This window comes from Phascolarctos cinereus, unplaced genomic scaffold (genome assembly GCF_003287225.1).
Source record: "Phascolarctos cinereus isolate Bilbo 61053 unplaced genomic scaffold, phaCin_HiC Scaffold_4;HRSCAF=312, whole genome shotgun sequence".
Classification (NCBI taxonomy): domain Eukaryota; kingdom Metazoa; phylum Chordata; class Mammalia; order Diprotodontia; family Phascolarctidae; genus Phascolarctos; species Phascolarctos cinereus.
The window spans coordinates 655,722,246-655,747,214 of NW_027555847.1; the positions used below are offsets into that span (position 1 = coordinate 655,722,246).

General features: G+C 39.5%; 1 protein-coding gene across 1 annotated transcript in view; it reads left to right on the forward strand.

The window, feature by feature from the left end:
* Window positions 1-20,420, forward strand: part of LOC110214275 (butyrophilin-like protein 2) — a 45,444-nt gene extending 25,024 nt beyond the window's left edge. The window contains 3 exon segments of the mRNA XM_078151806.1: window positions 19,033-19,125; window positions 19,493-19,834; window positions 20,407-20,420. Coding sequence (XP_078007932.1) covers window positions 19,033-19,125; window positions 19,493-19,834; window positions 20,407-20,420 — 449 coding nt within the window.
* Window positions 20,421-24,969: the final 4,549 nt, after the last annotated feature.

The window sequence follows — 24,969 nt, forward strand, 5'->3', positions numbered from 1 at the left end:
AAAATGTTTGGGTCAGTTCACAATTTCACCAACAATTAACTAATGTTCCAATTTTTCCACATCCCCTCCAGTATTTGTTGCTTTTCCTTTCAATCATTTTAGCCAATCTGATAGGTATACAATGATATCTCAAGGTTGTTTTCATTTAAATTTCTCTAACCAATAATGATTTAGAGCTTTTTTTTTCATGTGACTATAAACTGTTTTGATTTCTTCATCTGAAAACTGCCTGTTTGTATCCTTTGACCATTTGTCAATTGGGGAATGACTCATATTCTTATAGATTTGACAAAGTTTTTTTTTTATATTTTGAGATATGAGACCTTAATCTGAGAAACTATCTATAAATTTCCCCCCAATTTTCTGTTTTCATTCTGATCTTGACTACATTTGTTTTATTTGTACAAAACCTTTTTAAGTTAATGTAATGAAAATTATCCATTCTCCATTTCACTATGCTGTCTATCTCTTATTTATTCATAAATTGTTCACTTATCCGTAAGTCTGATACATAATATGTCCAGTGTTCTTCAAATTTTCTTGTAATATCTCTCTTTATGCCAAGGTCATGTATCCATTTTGACCTTATCTTGGCAAATGGTTAAAATATTGGTCCATGTCCAATTTCTACCGTACTGCTTTCCAGATTTCCTAAGGATTTTTTTTACCAAATAATGAATTTTTATCCCAAAATCTTAAGTCTTTATGCTTGTCACATACAAGGTTACTATATGTATTTGCTGCTGTAAATTTTATGTCTACTCTGTTCCATTGATCTAGCTTCCTATTTCTTAGCCAGTACCAGTTAGTTTAGATAATTACTGCCTTGTAATGTAGTTTAAAATCAGATACTGCTAAACCTCTTTCTTTTACACTGTTTTTTCCATTGTTTCCTTTGATATTCTTGACTTTTTGTTATTCCAAATGAATTTTGTTATTAGTTTTTCTCATACAGTAATATAATTTTTAAAAATTTAATTGTGATGCCATTAAATGTATAAATTAGTTTAGGTGAAATTGTCATTCTTATTGTATTGGCCTTGCCTACCCATGAACAATTAATATTTCTCCAATTTTTAAAATCTAATTCCATTTTTATAAAATTATTTTATAATTTTTTAAATGTAGCTCCTGGGTTTGTTTTGACAGGTATACTTTCGGGTATTTTATAATGTCTATAGTATATCTTACCATCTCTTTTTGCAGGGTTTTGTTTGTGATATATAGGAATGCTAAGGATTTACGTGGCTTTATATCCTGCTACTTTGCTCAAATTATTAATTGTTTCAACTAACTTTTTAGCTGAGTCTTCAGGATTTTCCAAGTATGTCATCATATCATATGCCAAAAGATACATTTTTGTCACCTCATTCCCTATCCTGATTCTGTTTCTTTTTCTTCCTTTATCACTTTTGCTAGGATTTCCAATACGATATTGAATTATATTGGTGATGATGAGCATCCTTGTTTCACATCTGATCTTACTGGGAAGGCTTCTAGCTTATCTCCATTACAAATAATGTTTGCTGTTGGTTTTAGATAAAAGATTTTCATCAATTTAGGAAAAATCCACTTATACCTATGCTTTCAAGTGTTTTTAATAGAACTTAGTATCGTACTTTATCAAAAGCTTTTTCTGCGTCTATTGATATACTCATATGATTCAAAAATTTTTTTATTATCAATATAATCAATTATATTACTGGTTTTCCTTGAACTATCCCTGCATTCCTGGTATAAATCCTACTTGGTCATAATGTGTAACTGTGTCATATATTGTTGTAATCTTTTAGCTAGTATTTTATTTAGGATTTTTGCAACCATATTCGTTAATAAAATTGCTCTATAATTTTCTTTCTCTGTTTTTATTCTTGCTGGATTAGGTATCAGTATCATATTTGCTTCATAAAAGGAGTTGTAGGATCCCTTCTTTGCTTATTATTCAAAATAATTTCTTTAATATTAGAAGTAGTTGATCTTCAAATGGTTGATAGAATTCACTTGTAAATCTGTTGGGTTCTGAGGCTTTTTTCTTTGGAAGCTCATTTATGGCCTGTTCAATTTATTTTTCCAAAATAGGTCTTGGTACACATTCTATTTCTGCTAACTTAGGCAAGTTTAATTTTTGTAAATATTCTTGCATTTCACTTAAATGGCTAAATTTATTGGTGTATAATTGGGTAAAATAACTCCTTATAACTGCCTTAATTGCATCTTTGTTAGTAGTATATTCACCTTTTTCATTTTTAATTCCAGTGATTTGGTTTTCTTTTTTTCATCAAATTAAAAATGTTTTATCTATTTTATAGTTTTCTCATAAACTAACTCCTAGTTTTATTTATTAATTTAATGTTTTTACACTCAATTTTATTAATCTCACCTTTAATGTTTAGGATTTCTAATTTAGTGTTTAATTGGGGATTTTTAGTTTGTTCTTTTTCTAGTTTTTAAAAATTGCATACCCAATTCATTGGTCTGCTCTTTCTCTATTTTATTGATGTAGGCATTTAGAGATATAAATTTTCTTTTAATCACTGCTTTTGCTGCATCCCCTAGGTTTTGATATGTTGTCCCTTTATTTCCATTCTCTTTAATGAAATTATTGTTTCTATGATTTATTCTTTAACCCACTCATCCTTTAAGATTAACTTGTTTAGCCTCCATTGGGATCTAAAAAGGACACTTCTAACATTTCTGCTTTTTTTGCTTTTAACTATACAATTTTTATGTCCAAATATGTGGTCAATGTTTTAAAGGTATCATGGATTGTTGAGAAAAAGGTGTATTTTTTTTCTATTTCCATTAAGTCCTCTCCAGATATCTATCATATCTAGCTTATCTAAAATTCTACTCAATTCCTTGACTTCATACTCATTTTTTTTGGTTAGATTTATCTAGTTCTGAAAGGGGAAGATTTTACTCCACCACTATTATGGTACTACTATCTATCTCTACCTGTAATTCATTTAACTTTTCGTTTAACAATTTAGCTGTTATAGTATTTGGAGGCTATAGGTTCAGTATTAATATTGTTTCATGTCTATGGTAATTTTTATCAAAATATAGTTACCCTGTTTATCTCTTTTAATGAAATTTATTTTAGCCATAACTTTGTCTGAGATCATAATTGCTACTGCTGCTTTTTTTGCATCAACTAAAGCATAATAAATTCTACTCCGTCCCTCCATTTTAACTCTCTGTGTATCTCTCATTCTTAAATGTGTTTCCTGCAAACAACATATTGTTGGATTCTGATTTCCAATCCATTCTGCTGTCTGTTTCCATTTTATGGGTGAGTTCATCAATTCATATTGAAAGTTATATTATTTGTGAATTTCCCTCCATCCTATTTTTGCTCACTATTGTCCTTCTCATCTTCTCTTTTTACCCTATCCCTGTTATCTTATTCTCTCCCTTTATTCTCCTATTTTTTATTTTACCTAAACTTCTAAGGATCCTTCCCTTATTCTTACCCACCACACTCCTCAGTCTTAATCTACAGACTTCTAAAAGTCTCTTCTTTATCCTGTCCCCTAGGCTTCTTATTTCTTTGTAAGTTTAGAAAACTTTTATACTCTTTTAGATACATATGTTATTCCTTCTTTAACTCAGATCTAATGAGAGTAAAATTCCAGCACTACTAGCCCTCCACTTCAAACTGCATCCTCTGTGTCAGTTCTTCCTTTCATACCCCATTTGTATGAGATAATTGCTTTTCTTGCCTTTGCCTTCCCAATTTTGTTTTTTAAAATCACTCTTTAATACTCAATCCATCCCCAACCTTTCTTTCAAACTACCCTAGTAATGATGACAATCTTAAGAATACTGATAACATTTTCCTATATTAGAAGTAAACAGTTTGACCTTAATGAGTCCTTTATAATTAGTCTTTAATATTTCCCTTACGTTTCTTTTGGATCTTATATATCAATTTTTCCATTTAGTTCTGGTCTTTTTGTCAGAAATACCTGAAAATCTTTCAGTTCATCAAATGTTCATTTTTTTCCCCATTCAGGACTATAATCAACTTTGCTAAGTAAGTTATTCTTGGTGATAACTTTAGCTCTTTTGCTCTTCAAAATACAATATTCTAAGACCTGTGGTCTTTTAGTGTAGAAGCTGTGAGATCTTGTGAGATCCTGACTGTGTTTCCACAGTATTTAAATTATTTTTTTCTTGCTGCTTGTAATGTTTTATCCTTAATCTGGGAGTTTTGAAACTTGACCATGACATTCCTGTAATTTTTCTTCCTAGAATCTCTTTCAGGTCGTGAACAGTAGATTCCCCCCGCCCTCCATTTTTACTTTACCCTCTTTTTCTAGAATGTCAGGGCATTTTTCTTTGATAATTTCTTATAATATTATATCAAGACTTTTTTTTATCATACTTTAAGGTAGTCCTACAATCCTTTTACTGTTTCTCCTCAATCTATTCTCCAGATCATTTGTTTTTCTAATAAGATGTTTAAAATTCTCTTCTGGGACTCTCCCCCCCACCCCAGTTTCAGTATCTTTTGGTGTCTTATAATGTCATTTGATTCCCTTTGCACAATTCTAGTTTTCGAGGAGTTATTTTCTTCTTTAAGATTTTGGACCTCTTTTTCCAATTGGTTAACTTTTTTCATAATTTTCTTGGATTGCTTTTTTTCCCCCTAATTTTCATCAATCTCTCTTTGATTTTTGAAGGCCTTTTTTAAGCTCTTCCAAATACTCTTTTGGGGCTTGTGACCATTTGATGTAACTCTTTGGGGTAGGAATGGCTTTTTTTAAACCTCACTATCTTCCTCTGAATAAGAACCCAGGTCTTCTTTTATAACATAATAGCTATCTATGGTGGAACTCTTTTTCCTTTGTTTAATCAACTTTATTTTTATTCTGTTTTATTTTATTTTTAGCAGCTTATTATTGTAATCAGTGGTTAATCCTGACTTGTGGGTAATTGTGCTCCAGACCTGAGGTCTTCCTTACTGTTATTTTCTGAATTCTGTCCAGAGGTTCAACCTCAGGCATTCCTTTCCTCCCCTAAGCCACAGTTAGGGCCCCCAGTCACATCCTGACAATGTTCTTGCTTCCTATGGTACCTCACTCACTGGCATATGCTTGCTCCTGCTTGCACACAGTCACAGTCCAGCATCACTTCTGGTCAGCACTGCAAGGCCTGGTGTCCGGAAACAGCATGGGTCCTTCACTCTTGCCCCACTTAGCCATCTGATTCCCCAAGCTGTTCGTTAGATGAAAGTCTGTGAGGTGAAAGTTTGTAAGGTGAAATTTGTGGAGGCCTAGTCTGCTTCTTGAATGGGTTGCCCCCAGGGCCTGCTGTTTGTTGATTCAGCAGAGTTGGCCAAGCCTCAGCCTCTGGAGGTCCTGTCTTTCCTAAGGTGCTCTCAAGTTGTCTTAGTAAGGCAACTGCTTTATCCCTTTATTTTTGCTGCTCTGCCTTTATTTTGTGGTGATGTTCTGTCTGTTTGTGGAGGAAATTTGAAGAGCCTGGAAATTTCTCTGCCATCTTGCCAGAATGCTTCATATAGGGGCTTCTTTCAGTATATTTTCTCAGGTCATTTCCCTGGCTGCGTAAGATCAATGAGATCCTGATTGTGACTTGTGCATTTGAAGCTGAAGTGGCCCTTTATTACCTGTGGAGGCGGCATAAATGCAGAGGTAAGAAGGGTATAAGTAGCATAGCAAAGTGATGGAATCATGGGATGATAATAAAGCTCTAGCTGGGCAGTCCCTAAGCAGCCCAGATCCTGAGGGTCCACTAGTCTTTGTGCCATCCTGACCCCTCAGTGTAGCCCTGGTCTGTATTTGCCCCATCCACCCCCAACTCTGAACATTTCAGTCCTATGTACCCCTCAGTTCATGTACTGTCTGAACTCTGATTTGGTTCCAGTCCCCCATTCTATGTGTAGGCATCCTTCTAAGTGTTTCCTGATCCTGAATTTTTTTCCTTCTCTCTTTTTTAAAACTGATCCAAATCTCCTGGTCTTCACGCAGTCTTGATCATCCAGTGTGACCTAGTCCCTGTATAGCCCTGAGCTCAGTGTTCCCCCACCCTTTTCTATGCACTTATCTAAAGTATGGAGCACTGGGACCCTACTAAGTCTGGATTAATTCAAATAGAGTGTTGTGCATAAGAACTCATGTCTAGAACCCAGGGAGGGATTAGGAGTGGATTCAGAGGGCCCAAGGGTTGCCAAGGGGCCAGAAACAGATATTCTCAGCCCTCTTTCCCTGGGAAAGATCTAGGAAGGGTCATCTTGTTTCTCTTTAACATCAGCTCATGGGTCTTTTTTGGCTTACAGGATTTCTTTATAGAGAACTATCCGTTTGGCAAGACTGGAAATTTATAGGGACAGTTTTTACGCTGGTAATTTTAAAGGGTGTTCTGGTTGTAATGGAAATCATATTTATTATGAAACCATACATATCAAGAATGTCACCACACCTTGCCAGGTCCCTGAGATGATAATAAGGTAATTTCAGGTAGGACGTACATTTGACTTAATTACAGGTGATTATCCCCACACACAGCTGATGAGAGACCAAATTAAGCCTAGGGAACACATGATTAGTGGGGGTGGAGGAAGGTTGGTGTAAGAGTGAAAAAGGGTGGAAGGGAAGGGGAAGAATCACCACAAGAAGGTCAGTGGGAGGCTTGGGGGCATTGAATAAGCTGAGGAAGACTGTAGACTTACCTCAGAGGGGTTTGGGAAGAGGAGAGTAGAAGGAGGTCAAAGAGAGGTCCCTTTGCCTCTCTTCTTCCCACTTTCCTTTCCTCCCATTTTCCCTAGGCCCTTTGTCCCCTCTCCTCCCTTCCATCTCCCTCTCATCTCCTTCTCTGCTTCCTTCTGGTGTCTCTCTTTTCTATTTCCCTCTATACATTTCACTCTTTCCCCCTCTCTTTCCTCATTCCTCTCTTCTTTTTTCTATGCATCCTCTTCTTAAACATGCTTAATCACTGAGATAAATCAACCTGATCCAGTACACAAGTTTGTTTCCTTTTCTTGTTCCTGAGTGAGATCAAGGAGGCAGATGCCATGTCCAGGTCTCTGAGTTGTAGTGGGAGTTGAGGGTAGGGTTGTTTGGCAGATGAAACCCATTTATCTTCCCTTTCCAGGCTAGAGGCTGGGGACCACCTTCATCTGTGAGGCTCCCCAGTCCTTGATCTGCTTAAAGCCCTGGATAGTCAGCTCTAACACTATTTGTCATTCACTATCTGCATTGCCTCCCTATGGGTCAAGTTTTATAGCTCATGGTGGTCAGCCACTCAGTAAATATTTGTTAAGCACCTAATATGTGCCAGGTCTCTGCTAAGCCTTCGAGATACAAATAATAGCAAAAGATAGTCCTTGTCTCAGGAAGTGGGGAGGTAACACGCAAACCATTGTGCACAAACAAGTGACATATAGGGAGATAATCAGTGCAGGAAAGTCACTAGAATTAAGGGGCAGGAAGAATGTGCTTTCATAGGAGGTGTGATTTTAGCTGGCACTTGAAGGAAGCCAGAAAAGTTGGGTAGCTAAGATGAGAAGAGAGCGAATTCCAGACATGAAGGGCAGCCAGTGAAAATCCCTGGAGTTGGGAGATGGAGTGTCTTGTTCAAGGAAGAGCAAGGTCAGTATCACTGGATCACTGTGTACGTGGGGTAGAGGGCATAAATTAAGAAGATTGGAAATAGAGTAACAGGTTATAAAGGGCTTTGAATACCAAACAGAGGATTTCATATTAGGTTTTCTTCCTTGCAACCTGAAACTCTGTTCTTCATTCTCACTATCACCTCCATCCATCAGCTCCTCAGTTCTTGCCCAGGCCATCATTCCTACACTAGCTGCACTCTTCCCTTCCCTATTCTGACTCCTTGGGAGACCAGTTCCTCTTCTTTTCCTCTTCTTTTGAGTCCTTTGTCTCCTTACCTTATTTCCTAACTTGCCTTGCAAATCCTCAGCTTAGGATCACTCCCACTGTCTTATACCTTTGCTCCTACACACCTGCAGCTGACAGAAGCTGGACAAAATCACAAAGCCATGCTGACTGGCTCCACTATAAATTTGTGTTACATTGTCTCCACTGGGGCTCTTACTGCTGCAAGGCAATCCTTTTAAACTTTCCCAATTATTTCACTATCCCCTTCACCACAGTGGCTCTTCAGAACCTTTTCATCCCTCCATGGGCCTCCCATGACTAACCCTACCCCCACCCTCTCAGCTGAAAACCTAGCCTCATATTTAACTAAAAATTTGAGAGATATGTCTTTTTACAAAATTGCTAAGAGATTTCTCTTCTCCCCTCTTTTTTATCTTACATCACTCAGGTGCCTCCTGCCACTATCTCGTCCTTTGCCCCTGTCTCATACAAAGAAGTGGCTCTCCTTGCCAAGGCAAACCCTTCTACATGTACAAGTGGTCCTATTCCATCCTGCCTCCTCTAGCACATTTTCCCCTTTATCGCCCCCACTTTCCCACTTATCTTCAATCTCTGCTTGCTGATTCCTTTTGGCCTATGAACATAAACATGTTTCCTCCATTCTCAAAAAACACCAATCGATCCATCCATTTCTGCTAGCTTTTGTCATAGCTCTCTTCCTTTTTGTGACTAAACTCCTTGACAAGGCATCTACAATAGGTGCCTACTTCCTTTCTTCTCCCTCTTCCTAACTCTCTACAGTCTGGCTTCTCAGCTCATCATTCTAAAAAATTCTTCAAAATTACTAACAATTACTAACAAAATTACTAACAATTTTCTAATTGTCATAATGACCTTTTATCAGACTTCATCTTTCTTGATCTCTCTGCAGCCTTTGATACTATTGATGCCTTTTCTTTTGCCTGTTATGAGTCAATTGTTTCCAACTCTTTGTGACCCCTGTTTTGGAGTTTTCTTGGCAAAGATACTAGAATGATTTGCCATTTCCTTCTCCCGCTCATATTTACTAATGAGGAAACTGAGGCAAACAGGATTGAGTGACTTGTCCAGGGTCACACAGGTAGTGTCTGAGGTACGATTTGAACTCATGAAAATGAGTCTTCCTTAGGTGGCAGCTATGTGGCGCAGTGGATAGAGTACCAGCCCTGAAGTCAGGAGGACCTCAGTTCAAATCCGCCCTCAGATCAAACACCTGATACTTACTAGCTATGTGACCCTGGGCAAGTCACTTAACCCCAATTGCCTTAAAAAAAAAAGAAAGAAAATGAGTCTTCCTGATTCTATGAGTCTTCCTGATTCCATGAGTCTTCCTGATTCCAAGCCCAGTGTTCTATCCACTGCAGCCTTTCTTTTGCTTAATACCCTCTTTTCTCTAGATTTTTGTGATACTGCTCTATCTCGGTTCTCCAACTCCATATCTGACCAATCACCTTCAGTGGATCTTCATTCAGGCCATGTCTACTAACCATGAGTGTCCCACAGGGTTCTGTTGTGGGCCTTCTCTTCTTCCTTTACACTATTTTATTCAGTGATCTGATCATCTCACATGGATTAAAATATCATCTCTATGCTGGTAATTCTATCTATTTGTCCAGTCCTAACCTCTCTCCTGATCTCCAGTCTTACATCTGCAATAGCCCATTAGCCATCTCAAAACCAATGTCTCATAGACATCTTAAGATCAATATGCTGAAAACTGAACTAATCGCCCCAAATACTCCTTTTTCCTAACCTCCTTCTCCATTTGAGGGTACCACTGTCTTTCTAGGCAGCCAGGTTAACAACCTAGGGGTCATCCTTAACTCCTCACTCTCTCTGACCCTTCCCCCATATCCAATCTCTTGCTAAGGCCTTTCAATTTTACCTTTGTAACATCTCTTATATATGGTTCCTTCTTTCTGACACTCTTACCACCTGGGACAGGTCTTTATCACCTCACACCTGGACTCTTACAAATGCCTGCTAGTGAATCTCCCTGCTTTAGGTCTCTTATCATGCTACTCTAAAACATATAAGTCACCAAATTCAATAAATTCTAGTGGCTCCATATTACCTTCAGCATCAAACATACAATTCTCTGTTTGGCTTTGAAAGCCCTTCCAAACTTGACTTTCCTCCTTTCCAATCTTCTTTTACCTTACTTTCCTCCATGTCCTCTGAAATACTATGAACCTGGTGTCCTGGCTGTTCCTTGCACTCTTCACTCCATCTCCTGACACTGGGCATTTCCACTGACTGTCCTCCATGCCTGGAATTCTCTCTCTCTCCTCACCTTAGCCTCCTGCCTTCCCTGGCTTCCTTCAAGTTCTAGCTAAAATTTAGAGATGTCACAATCACCAGCCACCAACACATAGGCTGTGTGAGGTGAGAGAGGCTTAGGAGATGAGGATGATACTTCACTCTGAACAACTGTCATGTTTCCTCCTCCTCCCTAGCACTTCTCTTTTCTTCCTACTCCTGACAACTTTTATACACCATGCTTGTGCTTCCTATTTAATTTAGATACTTTCCTCTCATTAGTCAATACCTAAGGAACAGGGGCCCTTTGACTCTCCTCCCCGCCCCGGTATCACATTCACTATTTACTCTTGTTTCTAGGTGACTACATGGAAGCTTGGGGCATTGCTGCATCCAGCCATGGATGACTGATCTCTGAAGGATTCACCATGGTAGATGACTGCTGAGCCAGAACAGATGATGCCTCATCAAATGTACAAAAATCAAGCTACTAACCTCCCTGATTCTCTCTTCCGTTCTAGCCTTGAAACTTGAGGTCTCTTTAATGCTGCAATAGGAGAATCAGGTTGGGGAAAGGATGATTGCCCTGTTTTCCACCCAGCCACCATGTATCTGTGATCACATGGCCACTTCTGACTCTTGTTTGTTTATGTTGTCCTGACTTTGTCAAATAAGTTCCTCCCTTCTGGATTTGTCAAGGACTGGCTGGGACCTTGTGATTTGAAAGGTCTGAAATTCCTAAGTTCCAGTGAGCAATTGGATGTCAAAAGGGACCATTTCTGCATCAGAGAAGATGCCCCCAGAAAGATGCCTGACCCAAGCTGGGCATATGATCTGACAATGTCAGAGGTAAAATGTAAAGTGCTTGCTTAATGTATTGTAAACTGCCTTACAGGACAGCTAGGTGGCTCAGTGGATAGAGTGTGGCTCTGAAGTTAGGAAGGGTCATCTTTGTGAGTTAAAAACTGGCCTCAGACATTTACTAGCTGTGTGGTCCTAAGCAAGTCACTTAACACTGCTTGCCTCAGTTTCTCATCCATAAAATGAGATGCAGAAGGAAATACTCCAGTATCTCTACCAAGAAAACCCCAAATGGGGTCTCAAGAGTCAAGAAAATGAACAATAAAAACAAAAACTGCCTTATGCTTTGATAAGATTTAAATATTAGCCTCCTAGTCTATTGTGTGTGTAAGGATAAGTTACTGAAGTCTGTTCTAATCCCATTGTTAAAGTATATTATGGTTTGTCTATATTTAACATTTCTTTTTGTGAGTAGGAATAAACTACTTGTCCCATTCCTGATTCATATTGTACTTTAAATACCTTTGTTATTTTCTCCTTTTGGAGGAAACTGAGACTTGTAAGAGATAATCTCATTTTCTTTGACCTTCAGGGTAGAGATTTGTTAGCCAGCCAATGCATGTGAAAAAAAAGGAAATCTCCTCTTGCCAGAGGCCAAAGTTGCACAGAACTGAAGCCAATTCAACCACATGCTTGGTACAGGATGGAGAGGGATTAGTGCCCCAGCATCTGTGGTTAGTACTTCTAGGTTATACCTAGCATCTCTCTACCTGTGATTTCAGAGAAGGGAAACTCATAACAGTCACCAGGGGAAAGATAGTTCCATAAACCTCCTGACCTTTGACTGCTCAGGAAGCTACCTTCCTGTGAATATACCTGTGACTCAGGAGGGGGGGAGGAAAATAAGGAGGAGAACTCAGTGGAGCTGGATATGCCACTCCTAAAAACAATTACTGATCCCTCTCCCACCTTCCTTCTTTCTATGGTGACCCTAAGACCAGAACACCTTATCTCCCAGTGATGGCTCTGGTTTTGTCCATCTCTTGATACACCTGCCTGCCCATGCTCTGGTCCGTTCATGTTCCCTTTTAGGTCCCAGTCTTTCCTTTGTAAGTGTGCTATGACATCAGTTTCCTGAGGCAGCTTCCCCAATTTCTCAACCTCGCTTCCTCCCCTCCACAAATCCTGATTGGCCTGGCTTCCCTGAGCCAACTTCCTAGTCTTGGGGCACAAAAGGTCCCAGCTATGTGTAGTCAGCACCTCTCAGACTTGGTGGGTGCCTGAAACTATGTGAGTCACCATATCCTGGCAACTGACTGATCAAATGCAATTCCAGAGGTGACAAAGGAGACTGTGTCCCGAGGAGCCAAGTGCTACTGTGTTCTTGTTGCATATCCTTGCTATGTTAGGGCAAATGTTTTTACATGTGTAGTGTTAAATATTCAGTGACTGGCAAGTGCCTCATTTTGTCCCAGCATTGAGCCTGAAACTGAGAGGGTTGGTAGGCTAGTGTTAGAGTCAAAACTCTAAGAGTAAGAAGTCAAAATGTAATGATAAAGGATCTAAGAGGCAGCATGATGTAGTGGCCAGTGGGCTCAGAAAGTCCTGCCTCTAACACACAACACCTATGTGACCATGGGCAAGTCATTTAATCCCTCATTGCCCCAAGCCACTCTCAAAGGTAACTGCATTAGTAGAGGGCATTTCCATATCAGTCATTCCATAAACAGATGAAATCATAGTTTCGGACCAAAAATAAAAGGTCTTCACTTGATACATGACTAGTCTATCTTTTTCTTTGTGAAATATCCTCTAAGTTTGGAAGGCAACAGGTTATAATGGAAAGAGGGCTAGATTTGGAGCAGGAGTCTAGTTGAGTAAATCATCAACAATTTTTTAAGCACTCAATATATGCCAGGCACCCTGCTAAAGGCTGGGGTTACACAAAAAAAAAAAAAAGTCACAGGACATAAGCCCTGGAGGGAATGTGAATGGGTTTGTGTATTGGGGTGGGAGTAGTCTGGGTTACATCATACTGACACCAAAGGAGGTATGGAGCAGATTTTAGAAGGTGGAGTGGAAACTGGAGAGACCTGTGGTCTTTCCTGGGGGAATCTCACTTTTAAGAATAAATATGTTTGCTCATGACTTGCCTGGAGGAAAGGAGGAGGTCTTGGGGAATGGATGGAGGAGACCGAAGTGAAATGGTGGAGAAGAGATCTGTTTCCCATACCATGACTGGCTCCCAGCTCAGATAACATCTAGGAGAAATCCTCCTACCATGTGACAAAACTTAAAAGAGACACTGCATACAAGTCAGCAACCACAGGTATTCTGCCTTGTCCCTCAGCTTAGCTCAACTCAGCTTAGCACAGGTGAGGAGGTTAAGTCTGGCTTCTATCCTTAGCCTCACTCTTCCTTCTCCACTCTCCCCATCCCCCAACCACCCTCAGCTAACTCTGGCTCTTTCTCTTTCTGGGTCCCTAAACCCTGCGGAAGGGGGCAGAAAGTCTCTTCTAGTCAGCATAATGCCAGAGATCAGATAGAAATCATGGTTTGCATAGTTCCTGGGCCTGAACAACTGTTCTAGTCACCCTAGTTGTCTTGTGCTGGATGAGACCTAAGGGGGCAGAGGTGGAACAGTTCATTACGTTCTGTCACAACCAGAGTGGGCTCAGTGAGGAGGGGTGAATGGAGTAGGGTAGAGGAAATGGGTGTGTGTGGATGGGACAGACTAGAAGAAGTGCCATGAACATTACAAAATTGAGGAGATAAAGTAGCTAGAAAGGATTGCATGGGATAGAGGGCACAAGATAGAGTGGATGGGATGGAACCAGGCTGCATTGAGCAGCATTGTGCCCAGCGGATAGAAAGGGATTGGGTCATTGAGAGGCGTCTGGCTCAGACAATGTCTTAGAGCATCATCATTGGATCTGGGTGCTGTATTTCAGGAAGGCCGTGGCCAAGCGAAAAAGCATTCAGAGAATGACTGGGTTGGTAAAGAGCCCAGAGATTCAGAAACTGGCAAAATTCAGTCTTCCTATCCTCAGGCCAGCATGGAACCTTGCAAATACTTCCACATGGGACTTTATACAGAATAGGGAGTAACAAATAGAATGAAAGCCCCTTGGGGGATGGAACTGTTTTTCTGTTTGTATTTGTAATGCCAGTGCTTAGCACAATGTCTGACAAGTAAAAAGCACTAAATAAATGCTTGCTAAATGTGAATGAAAATACAAATTAGTTTGGGTAAAATTGTCACGTTTATTACATTGGCCTTGTCTACCCATAAACAACTAATATTTCCCCAATTATTTAAGTCTAAATTTTATCTGTATAAAAGGTTTTTTAAAAAATAATTTTGTTTATATAGTTCCTGAGTTTGTTTTGACAGGTGTACTTTCAGGTATTTTATATTGTCTAGAGTTATTTTAAATGGGGTATCTATTACTATATCTTCTTGCATAGTTTTGCATGTGACATATAGAAATATTGCTGGTTTACGTAGATTTACTTTATATCTTGCTACTTTGCTAAATTATTCTTTCAACTACCTTGTTAGTTGAGTCTTAGGGATTTTCCAAGTATATCATCATTTTGTCTGAAAAAAGATAGTTTTATTACCTCATTCCCTATTATGATTCCTTCTATTTCTTTTTCTTCTATTATTTCTATTGCTAGGATTTCCAAGATAATATTGAATAATATGATGATAGTGGGCATCCTTGTTTCACATGTGATCTTACTGGAAGGCTTCTAACTTATCCCTATAACAAGTAATGTTTGTTGGTGGTTTTAGGTAAATACACTCCATCAATTTAAGGAAAAATCCATTTATACCTATACTTCCAAGTGTTTTTAATAGATTTGAATGTTAAACTTTATCAAAAGCTTTTTCTGCGTCTATTGATATAATCATATGATTTTTTGAACTTTTATTATTGATATAATCCATCATGTTAATACTTTTCCTTAAACCATTCCTGCAATACTGGTATAAATTGCACTTGTAATATATTGTTGTAATCTTTCAGCTAGCACAATACATATTTGTGTCTAATGGTAGCCTTCTCTAGGTTGGAGGGGAGGGAAGAAAAAAAGAAAAAGAAATTTACATGATAACTATTATATATTTAAAAGGAATAGCATATTACACATAATAGATTTGTAGTTTCATGTGCAATTATCTTTTTTTTATTATATTTGTTATGGAAATGTTTATTTTATCCCATAAGTTAAAAATAAAACAAATAAAAATTTTATTTATTTATTTCTTTTAGGCAATTGGGGTTAAGTGACTTGCCCAGGGTCACACAGTTAGTAAGTGTTAGTGTTTGGTCTGAGGTCACATTTGAACTCAGGTCCTCCTGACTTCAGGGCTGGTGCTCTATCTACTGCGCCACCTACCTGCCCTAAAAAAATTAAAAATAAAAGAAATGTCCGGAAAAAAAAGTCAATAAATGTGAAAAATATTTGAGTTGAATTAAATTTTGCCTGGAGAAAAAGAAATTTGCGTCAGGGGGAAGCTGGGTATCCTCAAATATTTGAAGGACTCTCCTGTAGGAAAGAAATGAGAAGATATCCTTGGCCTCAAGCCAAGAGGGTCAGAACTAAGAGCAGTGGGAAAAGTGGCAGAGGCAGATTTCAGCTCAATCAAAGAAAAATGTTTCTTCACAATTAGAGCTATCCAAAGGTGAAATGGATTGCATCTAGAGGCAATAGGTTCTCTTCTCCCAATAAGTATTCAAGCAAATGCTGGATGGTTCCTTTTCAAGGATGGTGTAGAGGTGCTTTTTCTGCCTGTTTCCCAGTGGGCTAGAAAGTCATTTCTGGGTGAGCTATTGACTAGGGACCAAAGTGTCAGTTCCTTTGTCTGGCATTGAATTGTCCTCCACAATCAGAAACCATTCTGGCCTGACATCCTCTTATTCTCCACACATTTTACCACCTGGCCAAACTTGCCTATTCTCTGCCCCTGTATCGTGTGTCTTCTGCTCTCCCACCTCAGTACCTTTTGCCCTTTTTATATTCTATTCCTCACATGTCCTCTCTGTCCTTCCTGCTTCACTTTGTATTATTGGTGCATGTGTCATACTTTCCATTAGCCAGTTACCCACAAGAGGCTACAGGGAGGCTTCCAGTCACTATTCTTTCTTCTAATCCTATCTCACACCCATCTCCATGTCTTTCTTTCATAAGTCTTTCCACCAATCAAGAGTTACATCTCTGTACATAGGCAGAATTACAGGACTATCTTTCAGGGAACTGCCAGACTAACCAAAGAAGTAGTGGTGGTGCAGAAGAGGCTATATATCTCCCTTGGAATGAAACTTTACGCTGTCCCTTGAAGAACAAATCATGCAGGCTAAGTTTGAAACCTGCAACTTTATGGAAGAAATAATACCCGGGCTTTAAACATAAGGATAATTTCTGTGGCATCCTTATATGCTTCCAGCATTGTTGAAAACCTACAAGAAAATCAATATTAATTAACAGTACTTGCAATAGAATAGAACTAAGTAAAGCATCCTGTGACAACATAGATAAGTTATAGGCAGAACATAATACATGTACAGCTTAACAGAAAATGAATATCCACAATGTACATCAGATAATCACAAACAATGAAGCAAAGAATGGCTAACAAATTAAACCTTGATTGCTGCAAAAATAATGCTATCAACACACCTATATATAAAAAATAAAGGTTGGATGATATAATGGACAGAACACTGTAATTGGAATCAAGAGGACCTCAATTTGAATCCTGCCTCAGATACTTGCTAGCTATTTGACTCTGGGCAAATCACTTAAGTTCCTTATCTATAAAATGACCATAATAATAGCACCTGCCTCAACACATTATTATGAGAGTTAAATGAGATAATATATGTAAATTACTTACCAAACCTTAAAGTGCTATATAAATGCTAGTTATTGTTATTCCTACTACCTCATACCCTATACCAAAATAAAGTCAAAATGGGTACACAATTTAGATATAAAGCAAACTAGGAGAGCAAGAAATAGTTCACCTGTCAGGTTTTTGGAGAATAGAAGAATTTATGACCAAACAAGAGATAGAGAACATTATGAAATGCTAAATAGATGATTTAAATTACATTAAATCGAAAAGTTTTTGTACAAACAAAGCCAATGCAACCAATATTAGGAGGGAAGCAGAAAACTGGGAAAGATATTTTACAAATTTAAATGCCTCATTTCTGTAATATATAAAGAATTGAATCAAATTTATAAAAATACAAGTCATTCCCAAGTTGATAAGTGGTTAAAGAGTATGAACAGGCAGTTTTCAGATGAAGAAATTAAAGTTATCTATAATCATATGAAAAAAATTATCTAAATCACTATTGATTAAAGAAATGCAAATCAAAACAACTTAGGTACCACATCACACTCAGATAGGCTAACATGACAAAATAAGAAAATGATAAATGTTGGAGAAGATGTGGGAAATTGGAACACTAATGCATTGTTGATGGAGTTGTGAACTGATCCAACCATTCTGGAAAGCAATTTGGAACTATGCTCTAAGGGTTATAAAAATGTGCATATCCTTTGACCCAGCAATACTACTTCTAAGACTATATCCCAAAGAGATCATAAAAATGGGGAAAGGACTCACATGTACAAAAATATTTATAGCAGCTCTTTTTGTGGTGGCAAAGAATTGGAAATCGAGGGGATGCCCATCAATTGGGGAATAGCTGAACAAGTTGTAGTATGTGAATGTAATGGAATACTATTGTGCTATATGAAATGATGAGCAGGTAGACTTCAGAAAAACCTGGAAAGACTTACATGAACTCAATAAGCAAGGATAGTGTAAAGCTTATATTATCATTCCGTGTGGAATTTTATATATGTCTAAAAATGATCATATTGATTTCCCTTTCTTCTTGCCTCAGAGTTTGCAACATTTTCATCAGTACATAGAGTTCAGTATGAGTGACTTTACGTGCAGTAATAGAAAGGGTAACTAGAAGGGATTTGGGTCTTAGTGAGAGCGAGGAGATTCAGGGAAAGAAAGGAAAGGTTTAAATGAAAGCAAGTTTGTTAACTATGGAGCAAGCATTCTAGAGAGCACAGTGGAAAGAACTGGTAGATCTGGGGTAGGACATTTAGGAGTTAGTGTTGAAGACAACAGGAATAAGGGAATCAGCAGTAAGGGAAGGAGAGTAGAGTTTATACATTGACAGACAGGGTTTCAGAATCACTAGACTGGAAAGAGAGAGGGTGGGACTATGCTAATCATTGAAAAATCAGTCCAAGCCAAATATCAGTGGCTGGAGAGAGGTCTGCTGAGGCAGACAGATGATTCTATTTAAGATTGTTCCTCTAAGTTAAACCTTATAACAAGTGGAGACTTTCAGTCCTGTGAGACTCAGGAGGCTTACCTCAGAGCAGGAGAAGATGTGACCAGGGGGAGTCTAGACAGGAGGCAAGAATTGGAAATAGGAGGTTGATATAATCTGAGAAAATTCTCTGGAGCACTGGTGAAGGCTCTGGGGAGAAGAAGGGGCACAGATTTGGTTCTGGGTCCAAGGCTGATACAGGATTTTTTAGGTAGTCTTTGGAATGAAGAGTCACAGACAGGCAGCCTTGAATGGGATTGTTAGAGGTCACTGATAATCATCACACTGATGATTCCCTATGTCCTTTTTGTTTTTTTGGTTAGGCAATGGGATTAAGTGACTTGCCCAAGGTCACACAGCTAGTAACTGTTATATGTCTGAGGCCGGATTTGAACTCAGGTCCTCCTGAGTCCAGGGCTTGTGCTCTATCCATTGTGCCACCTAGCTGCCTCCCCCACGTCCTTTTCATAGCAGCTAATGTCCTATATTCCAGTCATAGCCAATGATCTCCAATGTTCTTAGCAATCACAGTCTTTCTGTGTCCCCATCAGAGATGCTGATCACTATTAGTCATTGGCTTCCTGTTTCCTTGTCACAGACAATGTCCCCACTCTCTCTGTCATAGTCACTTACCATCACATGCCCAAATTCACATCAATCGATAAAAACTCCCTTCTTCTTGCGTCCTCTCCCAGGTGTGATGGAGATTCTCAGTCTTTCAGGCTCCTTTCTCTCCAGTTTTGTGATTACCTTCAACCTCTTTCTCGAGATAACAACTTTGGCCTCAGGTAAGATTCTTGGGGGCTAGGAATGGGCTTCAGACACTGAGAGTTGAACATATAGAGATTCTATCCTACCCCAGTACCCTCCCAACCCATTCCCCAATGCTCTCCTAGTCTCTTTTGAAGATTTTCTCAACTTTCTCCTTTCCTTTCTCCTACGGTCTACACATTGTCCTGATATACTATCCCCTCCACGAGTTGCTTCCTTAACATTTCCTCATCCTCCCTTACTCTCTACTTTCCTTTTTCTCCCTTCCCATCCCATTTTAGCATTCTGTCTTTTACCTCCTTCTTGTATAAACCTTGCATGTCCTTCCATCTTCTGCTGTTTTTTCTCTGACCCTCTGTCTCTTCTTCCTTCCTGATTGAATAGGACAATTCTCAGTGATTGGACCTGCAAGACCCATCCAGGCCTCAGTTGGGGGAGAGGCAGAGTTACCATGTTACCTGTCCCCACCTCAGAGTGCTCAACACATGGAGGTGCTCTGGTTGCACTCCACTCAGTTGGTACATCTCTATCAAGATGGGGAGGATCAGTTGGAAGACCAGGCCCCTGATTACCATGCAAGGACAGAACTGGTGAGAGATGCCATCACAAATGGGAATATCATCCTGAAGATACGGGATGTGAGACTCTTAGATGCAGGAAGGTACAACTGTCTCTTTGAGGACAGTTTTCACCAAGAGCAAGCTGACATGGAGCTTAAAGTCTTAGGTGAGGAGCTGGGGTCTGGACTCGATATGTTCATGCACACATATGGGGGGAAGAGAGATGTTTTCTCAGCTCTGTTATTACAGAATCACAGAATATCCTAGGTGGAAGGGAACTCAAAGGTCATGTACTCCAAAACATCTCTGAACAAGAAATCTCTGTCTACATTCCTGCAGGTACCTATTTTCCTTTGCCCTGTATTCTTTGCCCCTAGCCTGGTGCCCAGTACATGGAAGATGTTTAACGAATGCTTGTTGAATTTTATAGAGCTTCCAGCCTTTGCTTAAAGACTTCTAATGAGAAGTCCTTTTGCATCATGGGGGAGGTGGCCCTTTCTACTTCTGGATAAATTTAGTCATTAAGAATTTTTTGCTAACATCAAGCTTAAATCATCCTCTCTGAAGCTTTCACCCATTGTTTCTAATTCTGGACCAGAGGCACAAGTGGAGCAAGTCTTACCCTATTTTCCATTTTTATTGTCTATGTAAACCTGGACAAATCATTTGACTTTTCTGTGCCTCAGTCTCCTCATCTGTAATAAGAGAGGGCTTGACAGTTGTTTTTGTCTCTTTTAGGTTTAAAGCCATGATCTTATGATAAATATGTAGCAATTTTCTCCTTAGTCTTCCAGAGTGAATGAAGCTGGTTGCATCCCTTCTCAGAAAACTAGGAGGAACAATGAGGTTACCTTTCTTTAATGCTATCAGAGCCACCATCCTATTGTGTTTCTCCCATTGTTAACTGCCAGTGATTAGCACTCCAGTTCTATTTAATCAATTAATGTCAATTAGCTTTTACAAAGGAGTGCATACTAAGATATTGCATGAACAGAATTACAAATATTTCTTCTTTGGGGCCCACTCTCCCCTATATCATCTCAGTCCCTGGGGATTTTAGGGACAGTCGGCTAAAACCAATGGAAATTTCTACATAGCATTGATGCAAATGTACCTTAGCCTATGAATGGGTGAGTCTGCCCCCATGCTTCTACTGGACTGAGCTGGCTACTAGCAAATCCTTGCAAGGACTCCAGCCCCCAGATGCTCTGATGGTGTCTTTTGAAGCTTACAAGGTCACAGCCATCTCAAAGACTCTTTACTTGGAAACAGGGAAAATGCCTACACTAGAGACAGAAGTAACAGCATGGTCAAGTCTTCTCAGTTTCAAGCTGGCTCTGGATGAAAGACACCTCAAGGTCCCTCTTCCCATTCAGAGGCCCACAAAATCTTGGTTTCATAGTAGCTTGTTTCTTTGAACACCAAGTTGAAAAGAGTAGATTTAGGCTTGATGTATGGAAAAACTAACAATTAGAGCAATACCAAAATGAAAGGGGCCCCTCCCATAGGACTTAGTTGGCTATGCCTCCCTGTGAGACTTTAAGCAAAGGCAGGATGACCCCTTGCAGGGAGAGTCTCAAGGCAGAGTCTGATTGTGTTGAATGAGATGGGCCTCTGAGTTCCCTTCCATCTCTTTGATCCTGTGGGTATAACATCCATCCAAAAGTACACAGAACTGGCCCCCAGTTCTATTTATACTCACTGGTACAATCAATGCAGCCTTATGATGTATGTCACAAATAGGTGGGGCTAAAACCAGGTGATGTGGCCTGAGGTAGGAATGGAGAAGGGGGATATAAGCATGGTAATGTTATTGGTGGAAGGGGGAGGAGTGTCTGTTGTGGGATGCAAAGTTGGGGTAGGGAGTAGCAGGGGCCAGAGGGGCCCAGAATTTAGCCACAGCTATGTCCTGTCCTCTGTGCAGTGGGGATGTGAGGATGGGAGGTAGGGAGGGAAGGTTCTGCAAGGATCCTCATTACTACTCTGGTCCTGACACTTATGTGCAATTGTGTTTTAGGTCAAGAACTTGAGTCACAGATTTTGCCGCCAAAATCCTTTTTGGTCCTTGTTATACCTTCAGTCCTGGCATTTTTATTAATCTTATTCTGGATGCTGTTATTCCAAGGTAACTATGAGGGGAAACTGGAGCAAGAGTTCCCTAGTCCTGACTCATCAGGTCAGGGAGGGAACAGGGATTTTGGAACCCAGAGTCTTGGGAGCCTGACTTCTGCCCAGTCTTGATCACTTGCCTTTTGCTCCCCAGGATGCCTTATGTTCCATGCTCTTCAATACCCACCTTTAGAACTCTGATTCTCCCAACTTCTTTTGTGACCGCATGAATTTCCCTCCTCCGTCCATATCTTTCTTTATATTTCTCTGTTGGCTTCTAAGAGGGCCCTGTCTATCCACGGCCTTCTTTCCCCAACCATTCATTCATCATATCTTGATCAATTTACTGTGTGCCAAGCATGTACTAGGCTTTATGGTGTTAAAAAAAAAAACTTATTTCCTCCCTCTCCCTCAGTTACAATCTCTGCCCCAGGGTAGGATAGACAAGATCTGAATAAGGATCATCTTTGACTTTTTAAACCAATTGAAAAAAGTTTCAATTAACCAACATTTTAAAAAGTTGGCTGTATGCTTTACTTTGTACTATGGGCTAAAGAAAGAAGATGAAGTTTTGATCACTTGTTACTTGCCCTTGATAATTTGATAACTTGTACTTGCCCTATCAAGCTGACAATCTCTATGACAGTGAGTCATGGATATAAAAGTGAGATAAGTACAAAGGAGGGATCTGGGTAATATATTGTGAGAAATCTGAAGAGGAAAAAACTCACTTTTATCTGGCAGTGAGAATGGGGCCAAGAAATGTTTCGACATTTTCAAATGTTTCAGATGACCCCTGAGATAGGTCTTGAAGGAAGAATAAACTTAGATAGAAATGGGGGCAGGTTAGAGACAATTCTTGCCTTGAAAGTGAAGCAAGGAAAGGGGAGAGGACAGGATGAAGAGGAAAGGAAAAGACTAGTAGAGTTTGGCTGAAATTTAGCACACTTGAATCAATCCAAAAATAAGAAGCATTTATTAAATATTCACTTATGCCAGGCACTGTACTAGGTACTAGGGGGACAAAAGGGGAAAAATCCTTGCCTTTAAGGAGCTTGCAAAATCACTTTGGCAGCTAAGTGGGTGATGGATTGGAAAGAGAAGACCCTTGAAGTATGGAGACCAATTGAGAAGCTATTGTAATAATCCAAGTAAGGATTGACAAAGGCCTATGTTAGAAGGTGGCCATGTGAGCAGAGAAAGATACTAATAATATGAGATATATGTTGGAAGTAAAGTTAATAAGATTTGACAACTGATTACATTTAAGGGGTGAGGCAGAGTGCTGGACCAAGAATTACACTACAGTCTTGTATCTGTGTGACTGGAAGAATGGTAACATTTTTGAGAGGATTATGGGAGTTTGAAAGAGGGTGGGATTTGGGGTATAAAAGAAGAGTTTAATATTTAACTGGTTTACTATTAGGAGTTAAGATTAGGCATAGAGGAAAGTGACACCATATCAGGGATGATGATCTGGAAAACATATGAAGGGTAGAAGGATTGGAGGTCATGGTGAAAAGATTAGATTCCAAAATAATGAAGCATAGGGAAAAATAGTATGAGTTAAAAATTGTGAGTAGTGGGCAAGTCAAGGGTTTGACTATGTGACCTTTGTGTGGCTGAGTTGGAGTGGAGGATTAAATCATGGGATCTGAGGAGATTGAGAAACTGAGAAGCTAGTGTGTTTCAAGGAATATTAACATAGAAGAGGCAACTAACTGGCTAGATGGGTAGAACACTGGGCCTGTAGTCAGGAAGACCTGAATTCAGATTTGGCTGTGCAGCCTTGGGCAAGCCATTTAACTTCTGTTTGCCTTCATCCACTGGAGAAGAAAATGAAAAAAACATTCCAGCATGTTGCCAAGAAAACCCTATGGATGGTATGGTCCACTGTGTCATTGTACACAACTGAATAACAACAGTAATAATAAATGCCCTATTATGCCAAGATTTGGAGTGGAAAGTAATTCTGTGAGCCAGGTATTGAACTCTTTGAGAAATGAAGAAGAATGATCTAGGGGTTAATTGGAAACTGTCAATGGATTGAATTGTGTATTTAGATGGAGTGAGCCTCAAAGGAAGAAAGGATTATTGAATGATAGCAACAGAGGGGAATTCTGGAAGTGGCAATGAGAGTGAATAGTATTCTGACTTGTTCTCAAGGACCAGTGTATGGGGGATATGAGAGAAGGCACAACCAGTATTGGCAAGGACAACCAAGGGATAACATTTCCCTGAGATGTAGGCAGTTCTCACTGAGTGCCAGGTAATGGAAGGAATAGGAAAGAAAAAGGTCTAAAATGAAAACAATTTTGTGAATTAACTAAGGAGAAGGAAACAAGAAATAGGTTCAAAATGAAGGAAGGTTTGTTATTAAGGAGCAGGAATTTCAGAAGACACAATGGAAAGGTGAGTAGACCAACTTTATACATGAGGTTCAATTTAGGGTGCCACAGGGACCATGTTTCATCTATTATCCAGCTGCTCAGGATGCTACATCCATGTGAGCAACCAAGTTGTACTTGAACCTTGCTATGGGAAGGGGGCAGCAAGGAAAACAACATCACAGTAATCTTCTTGGGGTTGGGGGGTTTCTATCGGTATATTTTCACAGGTCAAAACCCATCTTGGGTGTGGTGCAGCTGCTAAGGATGCTATATCCATGTGAGCAACCAAGTTATACTATGGGGAGGGGACAGCAGAGAAAACAAAATCACAGTCATCCTCTCTGGGTTGGGGGCTTCTGTCAGTATATTTTCGCAGGTCCAGACCCTGGATGGGTGAGATTAGTGGGGTGCTGGTTCTGACTTCTGCATTTGAAATTGGAATGTGTATTTTTTACTTGTGGATACGGCACAGATGCAGAGGTAAGAAGGGAAGGGTGGGCAGCAATGTTATGAAAGCATGGGATGATAATAAAACTCCAATTGTGCAGTCCCTAAGCAGCCCAGAATCTGAGTATCCCTCAGTCTTTGTGCGATCTTTACCCTTCCTTGTTCAATATAGCCTCACCTGTATTTGCCCCTCAGTCCCCAAACTTAAGTATTTCTCACCTATGCTCTCCTTAGTCTGTATGTTGCCCTGACCACTTGTTGGGCTCCAATGTCAGCACTGCTCTGACTCCTTTGTGTCCCCCAATCCATATGCAGTCATCCTTCTGAGTATGCCCTGAATTCTGAGAGTGGCTCA